Source organism: Crocuta crocuta, unplaced genomic scaffold, assembly GCF_008692635.1.
Source record: "Crocuta crocuta isolate KB4526 unplaced genomic scaffold, BGI_CrCroc_1.0 scaffold53, whole genome shotgun sequence".
NCBI classification, from domain to species: Eukaryota; Metazoa; Chordata; class Mammalia; order Carnivora; family Hyaenidae; genus Crocuta; species Crocuta crocuta.
The window spans coordinates 2,349,524-2,363,201 of NW_027529432.1; the positions used below are offsets into that span (position 1 = coordinate 2,349,524).

At 56.1% G+C, this 13,678-nt stretch overlaps 1 protein-coding gene across 2 annotated transcripts; it reads left to right on the top strand.

Moving 5' to 3' along the window:
* The first annotated feature begins 3,697 nt into the window (after positions 1-3,697).
* CDC42EP2 (CDC42 effector protein 2) lies at positions 3,698-12,241 on the top strand. 2 transcript variants are annotated; one of them, XM_077759778.1, is made up of 3 exons: positions 3,698-3,784; positions 4,848-4,946; positions 9,097-12,241. In XM_077759778.1, the coding sequence occupies exon 3, from the start codon at positions 9,447-9,449 to the stop codon at positions 10,089-10,091; it is 645 nt and encodes a 214-aa protein (XP_077615904.1). In that variant the 5' UTR covers positions 3,698-3,784; positions 4,848-4,946; positions 9,097-9,446; the 3' UTR covers positions 10,092-12,241. The 2 variants fall into 2 exon arrangements, with proteins under 2 accessions (XP_077615904.1, XP_077615903.1); XM_077759777.1 differs by lacking the exon at positions 4,848-4,946.
* Positions 12,242-13,678: the final 1,437 nt, after the last annotated feature.

Consider the following 13,678-nt stretch of genomic DNA (forward strand, 5'->3'; position numbering starts at 1 on the left):
TAGCATGCCCCCGCCCCGCCTTTGCCGGGTCCACCTGCGATGTCCCTTCTTTTCTCTGCCTGGTGAACTCCTATGCATCCATGAATACCCTACTCAAATATCCCCTCCTCCTTGCAGTTTTCGTAACACTCCCATCTGCTTCCTCCCCTCTAGCAAATCGAGTCCTTCTCACTTCTGTCCCTATTAGTTCTCCTTTCCATCCGCAGTCACAGACAGCCTCATCCGTGCTGGCCTGGGATAGTTAGACGTGAGTCAGAGCCAGCCTCTACCCTCCAGGCCCTCATTTACAGCACAGAACGTGCTATTCTAGAATTGCTTATTTGTTGCATTTGGGGTTATCTGTTCCCTGAGGGCTGGGGACCAGCCTTGGCCATCTGTGTCCAGCACAGCCCTAGGCAAGAAGTAGACGCAAGTAGGAGTTTTCAAAATGGATATCGACAAGACGTCTTGAAGAGGTGGGAAGGGTTGAAGACGGCCCCCGGCTGACCCTGCGTTTCCCAGGCCAAAGGACAGCCATGCGGCTTGGATGCTCCCAGAGGTCTCTGGGGGAATGCCTGGGCTGGTCCCCGCTAGGACGGAGCTGTCACCACTCTGGGAACCCCCATGGCTCTGGGCATGGGCCCAAAATCCAGACCCAAAGGAAAGTCCCTCCGCAAGGCCCTGTCACCCCGTTCCCCAGGAGGGGTTCAAGACAGAGACAGAAGCTGGGGGGCAGTTTGGAGGGGACTCTCATCTGAATCCCAGCCTCTGGTGGGTCAGAGTTCTCTGCAAGCAAGCCAGGGCTGGAGTTGGCAGGAGCCCAGGGGAGGAAGGAAATAAGAAACAATCAAGGGGGGCGCCTGGGTGGCTTAGTCGGTTAAGCGTCCGACTTNCACCTGGGCTGGGCTGGAGAGGCTTCCTAGGGGCGACTGAGCTCCTGCCCAGCTCCGTGCTGCCCTGTGGTCCTGAGAGGGGTGCTGAAGCCCCTTCCAGACACTTTGTCTCCTCTCACTGGCCTCCCAGATTCCCCACCCCCAAGATTATCACTGCCCTTTCCTTGTGGCTCTCTGCCCCCAGGCCTGCCCCCAAACTCCTGGTCACTGTCCTCCACCTGCCTCCCAGAGCCCTAGCTCCCCGGTGTAGGTGGGGCCTTGGAGAGCGGGCTCCAGCCTGGGGGGGAGGGGCCTTCCCCACCAGTCCGTCATCCTCCCCAGCTAATCTTGGAGAAGGGGGCTTCCAAGTCTCTCCCTCTGGGCCTACAGGGGCTGGGGCTGCTGACGTGGATGATTTCCAGGAAGAAGGGGCTGGGAGGGGAAGGAAGGGCTGAGTCAGTCACTGCGTGGTGATTACAGAGCCCAGTGGGGGGAGCAGCCTCCGGGTGGGAGAAACGGACCAGACCCATCTCAGGGCCAGGGGGAGCTCCCAGCGGAGGAGAAGGAAGTTGAATAGCCCATGTCGGGCACTGCTCCATCACAGCCTTCCTTGCCTCTAACTCCTTCCAAATGTTCTTCAGGGTCCTGCCCCCTCAGCCACCAGGATGTCCAGGCAGAGCCCTCCCAGTGAGAACAGTCCAGGGCCTTGGCTGAAGTTTTAGACTCTGGACGTGGGGTGCAGGCGGGGCAGGAGGCGGGACACTTGGCCTGGATGTCCGTTGAGTCAGAAACGCAGGACACCCTGGCTATCCCCTGGCCCAGGATCCCAGCCTCCCCGCCCCCACTCGGGCCCTTACACACAGCCTGAGAAGTTGCGTAAAGTAGCCAATTTTAGCAAATGAAATCCTCTTTCATAAATGTGCATTAATTGCAGGGCTCCCACAGCAGCTGGGTGTGTATGCAAAGATCCTGTCTATTCAGCAAAACCTCCAGGAGCAGCGCCGCCGTCAGCAGCCTCCTTCGGGATTCCTCCAGCCCCAGCCAAGTGACATAACTTCATCTGTGAACGGAGAGAGTGACCTGCTCACCTGAGTGCCTGCAGAGCACAGAACTCACCACCAGGCACAGATCACGGCTCGGATGTAATGGAGGCTTTGTGCAGGCTGGCCCCGAGCCCTGGCTGATGGCGGGAGTATGAGGGGAGCCAGCACGTACAGGGAGCCTTGTCACACCCGGATGCACTCAAAACAGTCCCCAGATCACAGATGGTGGCTCCTATGGCTCAGGGCCCTGGTTAGGAGTCGTGGGCTAGCAGCCATGCTGGACGATTACTAACTAGCCGCTGGGGGAGGGGAGCAGGGGCTAGGGTCAGGTTGAAGGGGCCAAATCCACTGCTCTCTACCCATCCCCCAGTGATCACCACTAACTGCCCCCCCTCAAAAAAAAAAAAAAACTCTTCAAAGAGTTCTGGAACTGGTTCCCAGTTTCATGTGGCCTTGGGTGTCTTTGCCTGTCCAAACTTCCATCTCTCCAACTCTGTTCTGTCGCCAGCTCTGAATGGAGTTCTCGACCCCTCCCAACCTCCTTCCCCCAAAGGACGCCCAGCGGATGGACAGAGGGTAAAGGACTGTGCCTCAGCCACATTCTTGCAAGCTCAGGAGGTTTCATCAGGGGGGCCATTCCAAGTCAAGTGGCAAGGCCAGCCTGCTCTCCCCCAAGGCGACTGTGAACATTTGCATGAATGTAGCACCTGTTGAGGGCTATGTGTTCCCATCAACACAACACACGAAAGTCTCTTATCTTGTTTGGGATTCATGTAACTCTCCTTTTACAGGCAAAGTGGCTCAGGAAGGGACTGTCCTCTGCCTGTGGCCACAGAGAGGGTGCTGGGAACCTGGGCCCAGTGGGAGCGCTTAAGGCTTGGCCCGGAGCTGTGTCTTCTCCCAGGATTGTGCTGGGAGGGGGAGGGGGCAGGGCGGCTGGATGAGAAGCCTGAGGCAGGAGGAAGGCCCAAAGGCCACAGGTCTCTCACTTTCAGGCCTAGCAGATCACTATCAGGGCCCTGAACTACTTTTCCTTCTTCCTTAAGGCGATGAATCCCCAGGGACAAAAACCATGCCTGGCACCTAATAGATGCTCAAGTATCTGTTGAATCACTGAATGGAGCTGCTCAAGTGTCTGTTGAATCACTGAATGGAGCGAGGGCAGTTTCCTGCCGTCTATCTCCAGGGCCCTGTGCAGGGTCTGCCCTTCAATAGATGCTTCTGGTACTGAATGAATGAATGGATGAATGAATGAATGAAACAAACGCGAGTCTAAGTATGGGTTCCACCCCCGACCCAGAAGCCACCTAGACTGATGACAAACAGGGGCGTACCCAGGCCACTCTGCCGGCACAGCCTCAGTGCCCTCTTTTCTAGGGGGCGGTAAACTCCTGAAAGGTCTCGCAAGTTTGTAGTATTTTCACTCGGGCGCCTCCAAGGCCTCATTCACTCCCGTAGTGGTCACTGAACACACCTGTGCGGGCGCCTCCCCAGACCCAGCTCTTCAGGGAGGGAACGGGTCCAAGGACGCTCGGTGAATTCTGAAGAACCACAATTCGGTCTACCGGCTGCCACGCCCTCGGCCCTTCTACAACCGAGTTTGGCTCCGACAGGCACAGCCAGAATCTATGGAGTCCACCCGGGGACCCGACACCGCCTGGCTCGCAGCGGTCCGAACCTGCACTGCACCCCTCGTCCGCGCGGCTGCTGAACCCCGGCGCCGCGCCACCAAAGGGGGAGCAGAGGCGGGGCCCGGCGTGGGGCGGGGCCGTGGGCGGGGCTGGTGGGGGCTGCCNCCTGTGAGTTCACAGCCGGGATCGCGTCCCATAGCCTCGCGGTCTAGCTCCAGAGCTTTCGCAGCCCGCGGGCCCACCGCCTGAGCGCCTTAAGGTGAGTTACGGCCGGGACTCTGCAGCCCGTCCGCGACGCCCAGGGGGCCCCCGAGAGCCCCATCCCCGTGGCGCCCCGTCCTGCGTCGCATCCGGGTGCGTGTGTCACCTCCGCGCAGGTCCTTTCCCGGGAACCTCGGGTTCCACGGTGTTTCCCGCCAGCGCCTGGGTCCAGGCGGCCACGCCCGCGCCCCCTCCGCCTGCGAGGCGCCGCGCATCCAGACCTCGAACTCGCGGTCCCGCCCTTCACTCTGAGCCCTCGTCCCCTCCACACACTCGGGAGCTGGGAGCGCCCTCCCGCGGCCCAGCGACCCCGCCCATGCTGGGGGTCGTATTTTTAGTCGATGGTGAGGTGTCCTCCTATCTTTAGCCGCGTCCGCGAGTGTCCTGAAACAGATCCGGGCTGGGCACTCGCGCAGAGCGCGGGGAGGGGTCTGCGCTTAACCCGAGCTGGGGCTGAGGAACAGGACCCGCGGGAGCCAGGCGTGGGGGCCCTGCACGCCCGAGCTCTGGCCCTGAGCCGAGCGGACACTCGGACATCGCCCAGGCCGGAAAGCAAGGGGCAGGCTCCTCCCAGAGCTTGGAGACCCTGGCAACGTCCCCGATCGCCCTTTCCCCCTCTACTGTCTTGTTGTGAGACCGGAGCGGTCCGAGAGAGGAAGATCCCTTAGACAATCCGCATCTGGTACGCGAACGTGCAGCTCCTTGGGGGGCCCTGCCTGGAGCCCCGAGCGCGCTGGAGACCCTGGTGAGCGCCGGGACTCCTCTGGGAAGCAGGCGACAGAGCGCGCGCTCGCGCGCCACCCCGCGGCCGTGGAGCCGAGCGCCGCTCTGCACAGGGACGGGGGGCGACCAGACCTCCCGCGGGCCCGCGAGGGGGACTCTGCGCAGACTGCCTCCAAGGCAGGAGAAGGCGGACTCTTGGAGGATGGGTGCATTCGGTTTTTGGTCTTGTTCGGAACACTGTCCGTGGAAAACCTACAGTTATTTGCTGAATGAAGGACAGGGGTGACAGTGACCCGATAACCCTGTCTGCTGTCCATCTGCTCTCACTTGCACTGTAGGGTCTTCCAGTAGCCCTCTGGTGACGACTTTGTCAGCCCATTTTATAGATGGGGAAGGTGAAGGCCATAAAGGAGCTGTGTCTTGCCCAAAGTTCCAAGGTGAGTCCTAGCTGGAGATAGATTCAAGGTCCCTCTCCTGATTTCAAGGTCAGGGGGCTGCTGATTGAACGTTGGTAGGCAGTGGGCTAGTACTCCTCAGGGCAGGAGGGGATGTGCCTGTAGGAAGTCCTTAGCTCCGGAGGAGGCCCAGGGCTCCTGGCCAGAGCAAGCTCACAGGGCTGGGATGGCTCCCATCTGCTCCTCCCACTGCTAAGGGAAGTCACCGCTTCCAGCTCTTCATACCCTGTCCTGATGGAGAGCCCATTCTCATCTCTCTGGATCCTTGCCAGTGGGGAGTGGGAGACAACTGATGGGACTTACAAGGGGGAGGCCTGGGGACCCAGTGGCCCCAGCCCAGCTGGGAGCCTGTTTCTCTCCTTCTCTGCAAGCAGCTTTCAGACATTGGATGGCCCCGTTGCATCAGAGCCACAGGACCCGGGCTGGGCACCAGTGACCCCTCTTCCTCTTCCCAGCTGGGTGACCTCAGCAACATTAAGGTCTCTGAGGTTCAGCTTCTGCCTCTGCAAAAGGCAATAGTGACACCCACCGTGCCATGCCTGGGAGCATAAAAATCGGAACTCTGCAAGGGCGGCTGGAGCCTGGGGTCTCACGCTTGCCAAATCCGAATACTTCGGGCTTGATGATTGCAATTCCCAGCCCTCCCCTGGGTGGCTGACACTGGCCCAACCCTTCCCGCCGCCCCCCCCCCAGCCTCAGTTCTCCCCACATCTGGAATTGGGCGGGTACATCTGGCTCCGAGTGAGACAGCTGTCAGGGACGCCCAATCTGTTGTGGAAACACTCAGGCTGTCTTGGCGCCCTGTGTAACAAGCGGTGGGGGGCGGAGGGGGACGAGGACGACAAATCCCACCAGTCAGCCCCACTCTCCGTGGCTGGGAAGGAAGGAAAGGCTGCCTCAGGACCGCTCGCCTAGCAAGGAGCCCGGTAGGATGTGCTGGCGTGCCCCCAGGTCTGGCACGGTGGGCACAAGTGACTGCCTGGTAGAACAGTGAGGGACGGGATTCCACCACCTTGAGGCGCTCACTGCCTCCCCCACCCTCCCCCCAAGCTCCTTCCAAGCTTAGCTGGAATTCGGCCACTGGAGAGTCATTCCTTTGTTTCCCGTTAAGCTGCAGGTGCTCAGGGAGGGGCAAGATGTCCGGGCTCAGTGTGACTGACCTAGGGTGTCCGGTCCTGGGGTGGGGTTTCCTGAGTGAGGGCCTGGGCTGGGAGTTGGGACCCTTCCTGCTCCCTCCTGCCGACCCCCTCATTCTCTCCTCGCCCTGCCCAGGATGGAGAATGGACTCCCCCGCCCCCCAGGCCTCCCAGCTGTGGCTCTGCCCCTCCCTGGCCCATTTCCCCCCTGCTCAGCCCCTGCCCGGTCTCGGCAGTGGGAGATGGGGCGCTCATCTGGCTACCCTCTGGATGACCTTGGACAAATTTCTTTCTTTGCCTTCTGTGCTCTGATTCTACATCTGGGCTCTCTCGCGTCCACGTTCAAGGCCAGTCCTCTAACAGCTGTGGGAACGCCGTTGAGTGCTTGTAATGCTTCCTTTTTCTGTTAAACCCATGTGACACCCCCCCCTCCAGGGTGTATTATTTTTTCCACATTAAAAATAGCTTATTTTTTCTGATTACGTGGATACTAGGTTCACCTAAATAATACACGCTTCGATCCTCAAGAATTTGAGGGGCGTCTGGGTGGCTCAGTCGGTTGACTGTCCAGTTCTTGATTTCAGCTCAGGTCATGATCCCAGGGTCCTGGGATCGAGCCCCGCATCAGGCTCCATGCTGAGCGGGGAGCCTGCTTAAGGTTTTATTTTCTTTGGGGTGCCTGGGTGGCTCAGTCGGTTGAGCGTCTGACTTCAGCTCAGGTCATGATCTCACGGTTTGAGGGTTCGAGCCCCGCATCAGGCTCTGTGCTGACAGCTCAGAGCCTGGAGCCTGTCTTCGGATTTTGTATCTCCCTCTCTCTCTGACCCTCCCCGGCTCATGCTGTCTCTCTCTCTCAAAAATAAATAAAACATTAAAAAAAAAAAAGATTTTTTTTTTCTCTCTCTCTGTCCCTCTGCCCCTCTCCCAGCTCGTGATCTCTGTCTTTCTCTCAATCTCTAAAATAAAAATGTTACATTCAGGGGCGCCTGGGTGGCTTAGTCGGTTAAGCGTCCGACTTTCGCTCAGGTCATGATCTCGCGATTCGTGGGTTCGAGCCCCACGTCGGGCTCTGTGCTGACTGCCAGCTCAGAGCCTGGAGCCTGTTTCAGATTCTGTGTCTCCCTCTCTCTCTGACCCTCCCTTGCTCACGCTGCCTCTCTCTCTCTCCTAGAAATAAACAAAACATTAAAAATTTTAAGAAAAAGTTACATTCTTTAATTAAAACATTTTTAAGTTTATTTATTTTATTTTGAGACAGAGAGAGAGCATTCCAAGCAGGCTCGGCGCTGTCAGAGCCCAATGCAGGGCTCAAACTCATGACACCATGAGATCATGACCTAAGCTGAAACCAAGAGTTGGACGCTTAACTAACCAAGCCGGCCAGGCGCCCCTAAAATAAAAATATTTTTCAAATTAAAAAAGAAAGAATTTGAGCTTATAAAAAACTATGGAGAACATCTATCATTTTATAGTAACAGTATACAGATCATTTTGGCTGAGGACACCTTTCCTCCCCCATCACTGATGCCACACCCCATCCTGCCCCCCACCCCAGTCTACATAGCCTATATGACAACCTGGTGCGGGCCTTCTAGATTCTTCTCTCTCTCTCTCTTTTTTTTTTTAATGCTTATTTAGTTCTGAGAGAAAGAGAGACAGAGCACGAGCAGGGGAGGAGCAGAGAGAGAGAGGGAGACACAGAATCCGAAGCAGGCTCCAGGCTCTGAGCTGTCAGCACAGAGCCTGACAAGGGGCTTGAGCCCACGAACTGTGAGATGATGACATGAGCCGAAGTCAGATGCTCAAGCGACTGAGCCACCCAGGAGCCCCTTTCTCTCTTTTTATGTAGGATAGAATCCTATGCCAACGTGTATATGTAGATACACATATGTAGGTAGGCATGTGTATATACATATATAGGCATGCATATATATACAGGGAAGGGACAGAAGAGAGGGGAGTTGGTCACTGCTGTCAGAAATGGAACCTTCTATACTATATCTGCATTTTGCTTCCCTCCCTCAGCGATGCCTTGTGCAAATCCCTCCAAAATTTTTCTGGTTCAAATTTTATTTATTTGTTTTTAAATGTTTATTTATTTTGAGAGAGATTGTGAGCAGGGGAGGGGATGGGGGGGGGGAAGAGAGAATCCCCAAGGCGGGGCTCAATCTCACGAACCATGAGAACATGACCTGAGCCAAAATCAAGAGTCAGACGCTTAGCCAACTGAGCTACCCAGGCGCCCCTTTGGTTCAAATTTTAAAATGGGGATGATAGGTCGGGCTCATTAAATGAGATGTGTTTGCAAAGAACTTAGCAAAATGCCGGGCACAGAGCAGAGCCCCCCCAAATATTTGCACTCTCCACTGCATCTTCCTCTTAGGTGCTGGGCAGGGCGGAGGGACAGTAACTCGCTCCCAGAGCTAGGAACTGCCAACCTGCAGGGGAAAAGAGAAACCCCGAGGTGACCTCACTTCCAGGTGGGGCAAGACTGGGCCAAACAGGAGGTGTCCGTCATTCGGCCCTGCGGGCTGAACACCTCCAGCGTGTCCAGATCTGGCGCAGACAGGTGGGCGAGGCAGAGGTTACATGATCTCTATCCTTGGTCAAGTACGGGATTGAGACAATCAATCCCCCCCACACACACAACTTGACACTTATGTCTTGGGGCACAGTTGGTGTGTGATAGGGGGTGATGAGCAGAGCCAGGAACCCAAGGCAAGAGACCAGAGCTGGGACTTTGTATATGACTTTGGGCCGATCTCTCAGGTTCCCGGGCCTCAGTTTCCCCACTTGAAAAGGGAGCGGCTCGGGGCTGGTGATCCCGGCTCTAAGGTGCAAGGAGTCTGTAAGCGAACACAGGCTTGTTCCCGCCTGGCTTCCGCAGGAGAGTGGCCCCACTTGGGCTCCCGGGGCTGACGCAGAGGGCCCAGAAATGAGACGGATGCCTCTGACTTTTGTCCTTCTGTCCCTGACTCATACCTTTGGTGTTTCAGCTCTTCAGCCCCGGACCGGGGAGACCCTAGAACAAGACCAGAGAGAGCGTTGCTGCGCACAGGAGCCCCACCTTTCTGCTGCTGATTTCACCAGAGCACTTTCAACTCTTTTGGGACAAACTGATCTTTGTTATCTCAGCCCTCTGACTTCATTGATCATTAATCCATTCTTTGGGCCAACTTCGGCCACGCCCCACACCCTTGTCTTAGCCCTTGGGCAAGGTTTGGGTGTCTGGAAACCCCCCTGGGTGTCCCTGGCTGAGGTGGTGAGAGGAGGCAGCCGGAGGCCGTGGTCCCCAAGGGTGCGCTGTCCCCAGTCCCCGCAGCCAGGCCCGGGCGCTGAGATCGCCATGTCCACCAAGGTACCCATCTATCTGAAGCGTGGGAGCCGCAAGGGCAAGAAGGAGAAGTTGCGGGACCTGCTGTCCTCGGACATGATCAGCCCGCCGCTGGGGGACTTCCGACACACCATTCATATCGGCAGTGGCGGTGGCAGCGACATGTTTGGTGACATCTCCTTCCTGCAGGGCAAGTTCCACCTCCTGCCAGGGACGGCAGTCGAGGGACCCGAGGAGGACGGCACCTTGGACCTCCCCTTCCAGTTCACCCGCACCGCCACACTGTGTGAGCGGGAGCTCCCGCAGGGGCCATCCCCTCTGCTCAAGAACGCCATCTCCCTCCCTGTCATCGGTGGGCCCCAGGCCCTCACCCTGCCCACAACCCAGGCCCCACCCAAACCCCCTCGCCTGCACCTGGAGACCCCACAGCCTTCCGCACAGCCTTCCCCGCAGGAGGCAGGGAGTGTGGACATCTGGAGAATTCCGGAGGCTGGCTCTGCCCCCAATGGGCTGACCCCCGAGTCAGGGGCCGAGGAGCCCTTCCTGTCCCATGCCAGCTCCCTGCTCTCCCTGCACGTGGACCTGGGGCCTTCCATCCTGGATGAGGTCCTCCAGATCATGGACCAGGACCTGGGCCACATGCAGATGCCCACATAGGACCGCGGCTGGCCAGGCCGGGTGCTCAGGATGGAGTGAATGCTGGAGGCAGGGGGTGGATGGAGCCCTGGCCTAGACGTCGGGATCCCCAGGTCCCACTGTGTGGTCGCCCGCCAGTGATTTCTTTTCTTTGAGCCTTTGTTTCCCTCCCTCCCGCCCTCCCCCCGTGGGCAGAGTGTGCCTCATTGCTTTCCCCTAAAGCTCACCGAGGACACGTGCGGAAGCCAGCCCAAGTGCCCTGAGCACCCCGGGTCACCGGGGCCCCCACCACCAACTGCTCCTCCTTCCCTCAGATCCCTTGGACGAAAGCTCCCCTGAAATGGAGCCCCCTTGTCACCTCCCTCCTGCCTCAGCCCCATGGGATGCCCCGATTGGGGGCGGGGGAAGGGGCAGGGCACAGCCAGCCAGAACTTTGGCTTCGTTGTCCCGGACTAGGAACGCGGCGTCGGTGACCGAAAGTCCCTCAGCCCCATCCTCTCTCACATGACCAGGAGATTCTGGTCGCAATAAAACTTGCTGCTGCTGGTAATTGTGCTCCCGGCACCCTTGACCCAGGTTTCCTCCTGAAGGCAGAAGAGCCTCCACAACCTGGGCCGACGGTGGGGGAGACCCCATTCCCAGAAGGCTTTGCGCAGGGCGGGGCCTGCCCTTCGGAAGCCTCCACCTGATTCCAAGCCCATAGTGAGAAAGAAGCAGGAAGGAACCGAATGCCATCTAGGGTGACTGTAGTATTGCTTCAGGTGTTTAACACGAGGGGGAGACCCCAACAGGGAAAGAATAACCCCAAGGCCTAGCGCAAGGGACCAGCGGCTTCTCCAGCTTCCGAAGACTAAGGGAGCACGCAGGCAGGAATGGCCAGGCCTGGGGCTGGGAGGGATCCAGCAAGTGCCAGTCACCAGGTTCGCCAGCACTTACCTACAGGGCACCCAGGCGTGCTCTGCGTGCTGGGGATATCAGACAGACACGATCCCTACTCTCCTATAGCTTATAGTCTAGTGGGAAAAGGACACCGACTTTGTAAGCAGGTAGAGTGATTTCCAGCTGTGTTGAATACTATGAAAAAAACATGATCGCGCATGCTGGGGCAGGGGTGCAACTGGTGTCAGGGCCCATTAGGCTAGATGTGCTTCTGAGCCAGACCTGAGGGCTAAGATCTGCTCATGCATGAGCAAAAGGCGCTGAGGCACCAGAGGAGCGCCGTGGGGTGATAGGAGCGTAGATCTCTGAGTCTGACCTAGCCTATGTGAGACAGTTTTCCCATCTCTAAAAGGGAGTCAATGGTACCGACCTTGCAGGGTTGTGGGGGGAAATTAGGGGTAACATTTATGAATTGCCTCACGGAAAGTATGCAAAAATGGCTATGGACATAAAGGAACTCGGAGCTCCGGAACACGAGGACTGTGAAGCAGGAAAAGCAGGTTGGAGTCAGCTGGGAACAGCGTCGCCTGCAAGGCTGAGCAGAGGCAGTGGGGAGCTGCAGACGGATTTTAAGCAGGAGAGACATGTGGTCAGATCCAGGTTCTAGAAGGGTCACCACCGAGGCCAATGTAAGATGGATCAAAGGTCAAAGCGGAGGAAGCCAGTGCAGGATGAGGTGGACTGGACGGGACAGGGACAGTGGGGACGGAGTTGGGGACAATGCTAAGGTGGGGCTTGGTGTCTGGTACAAACTACGCGGGCAGCTGGACGCAAGTTCAAGCCTCAGTTTCCCCCTCTTCCATTCTCTGCTAGTTCTTCTCCATCCTTCTGACCCTCCGGATCCCAGACTCCCACATCACCCCCAGCCTCTCCTGCCTCCAATCCCTGTGTCAGATTTCATCGCGGAGGCTGAATCTGACCAGGAGGCATTTTGCTCGGCCATAGGGCTCTGTGTGTGTGGAGGGGGAGGTGAAATATATACAACATGAAATGTACCATTTTAACCATTTGTAAGTGCGTAATTCAGTGGCATCAAGTACATCCATGTTATTCTGCAATCATCACCACCATCCATTTCAGAACTTTTTTCATCTTCCCAAAGTGGAACTCCGTACGCATTAATCGCTAACGCCCCATTCTCCCTTCCCCCAGGCCCCAGCAACCACCATCTACTTCCTGTCTCTGTGGACCTGACTATTCTCGGGACCTGAAATAAGTGGGTTCACACAGTATCTGTCCTCTCGTGATTGTCTTATTTCTCTTGGCATGACCTCTTTGAAGTTCCTTCTTTTAAAGACTGAATACTATTCCATTGTCCATCCACACCACATTCTGTTTATCCATTCATCCATCAGCGGACACATGCGTTGCTTCTACCTTTGGGCTATTGTGAATTATGCTGCTATGAACACCGACGTACAAATATCTGTTTGGGTCCTTGCTTTCAATTCTTTTGGGTCCATACAAGTGGAAATTGCTAGATCCTATGCTCATCTTATGTTGAATTTCTTGAGGAACCACCATATTCTATTCCATTACAGGTGCACCATTTTACATCCCTGCTAAGTTTTTGTTTTTAATCTGAAAATTCTGCTGTTATTTAGAGCGTAGGGGTTTCACGATGGGTAGTGGGGCTTTAACCCAGTGCCTATACTCCACTGCAAACTTCTCCCCCAGCAGGAGTTCTGCAGCAGAACTGGTAAAGTGTGAAGACCAAAGGAGGGGAGCTGAAGGGCCAGAAGCTTCTTGCTGGAGGCTCCCTCTCAGTGCTTTAACGACTTGTCCCTTCCCTTGGAAAAGGAAGACAAGAAAAAAGGTTGGGGCACCTGGGGGGCTCAGTCGGTTAAGCGTCGGACTTCAGCTCAGGTCATGATCTCGCGGTTCGTGGGTTCGAGCCCCACGTCGGGCTCTGTGCTGACAGCTCAGAGCCTGGAGTCTGTTTCAGATTCTGTGTCTCCCTCTCTCTCTCTGCCCCTCCCCTGCTCATATTCTGTCTCTCTGTTTCATAAATAAACATTTTTAAAAAAAGAAAGAAAAAAGGAAACCTTCCCTAGAGATTTACCCAGTTAAAAGGCTGCACCTCACCCTGGACCTGAGTTAAGGCCAGAGTAGCCATGGAATGGAGACATGCCTGTCCTGAGTCCCCTAACTGTCTCCCCACCCACCCTGCATCAGGCACCAACCCAAGGGCCCTAGGAAATCACTTGGGACTGCTGTGTCAAGCTAGAGAAAGGGAATTAGGCAGGGGTCCTCAAGCATCAGATTAACTAAACTAGGAATACCTGCTTGCACTAAGGTAGTCAGGGATGGAAAGATGGATTTTTCCTCTTCAGCTTGTATAGTGCTGTTCACTATATACCACCCACAAAAAGGAATTTCCCTAAAATAGAGAAGTTATTGGACAGCCAAAAAAAAAAAAAAGGCAAGTGTCCGTACAATCCTCTGTTTTAGATGCCCAACATTCATGCATTACTTACTACAATATAAAATAAGCGTCCCCAGTAGAATGGATCTATTCCTATTTCTGTCAACAATATATTCACTCTTCTTCCAAAGGGAGACAACTCAATATCTTGTCAGTGATCACATCCACTTACAAGTTCAGGGTTTCTAGACATTCATTCCTCCTGAAATTTTTTTTTTACCAGCCCCCAATATTGCAAAATATC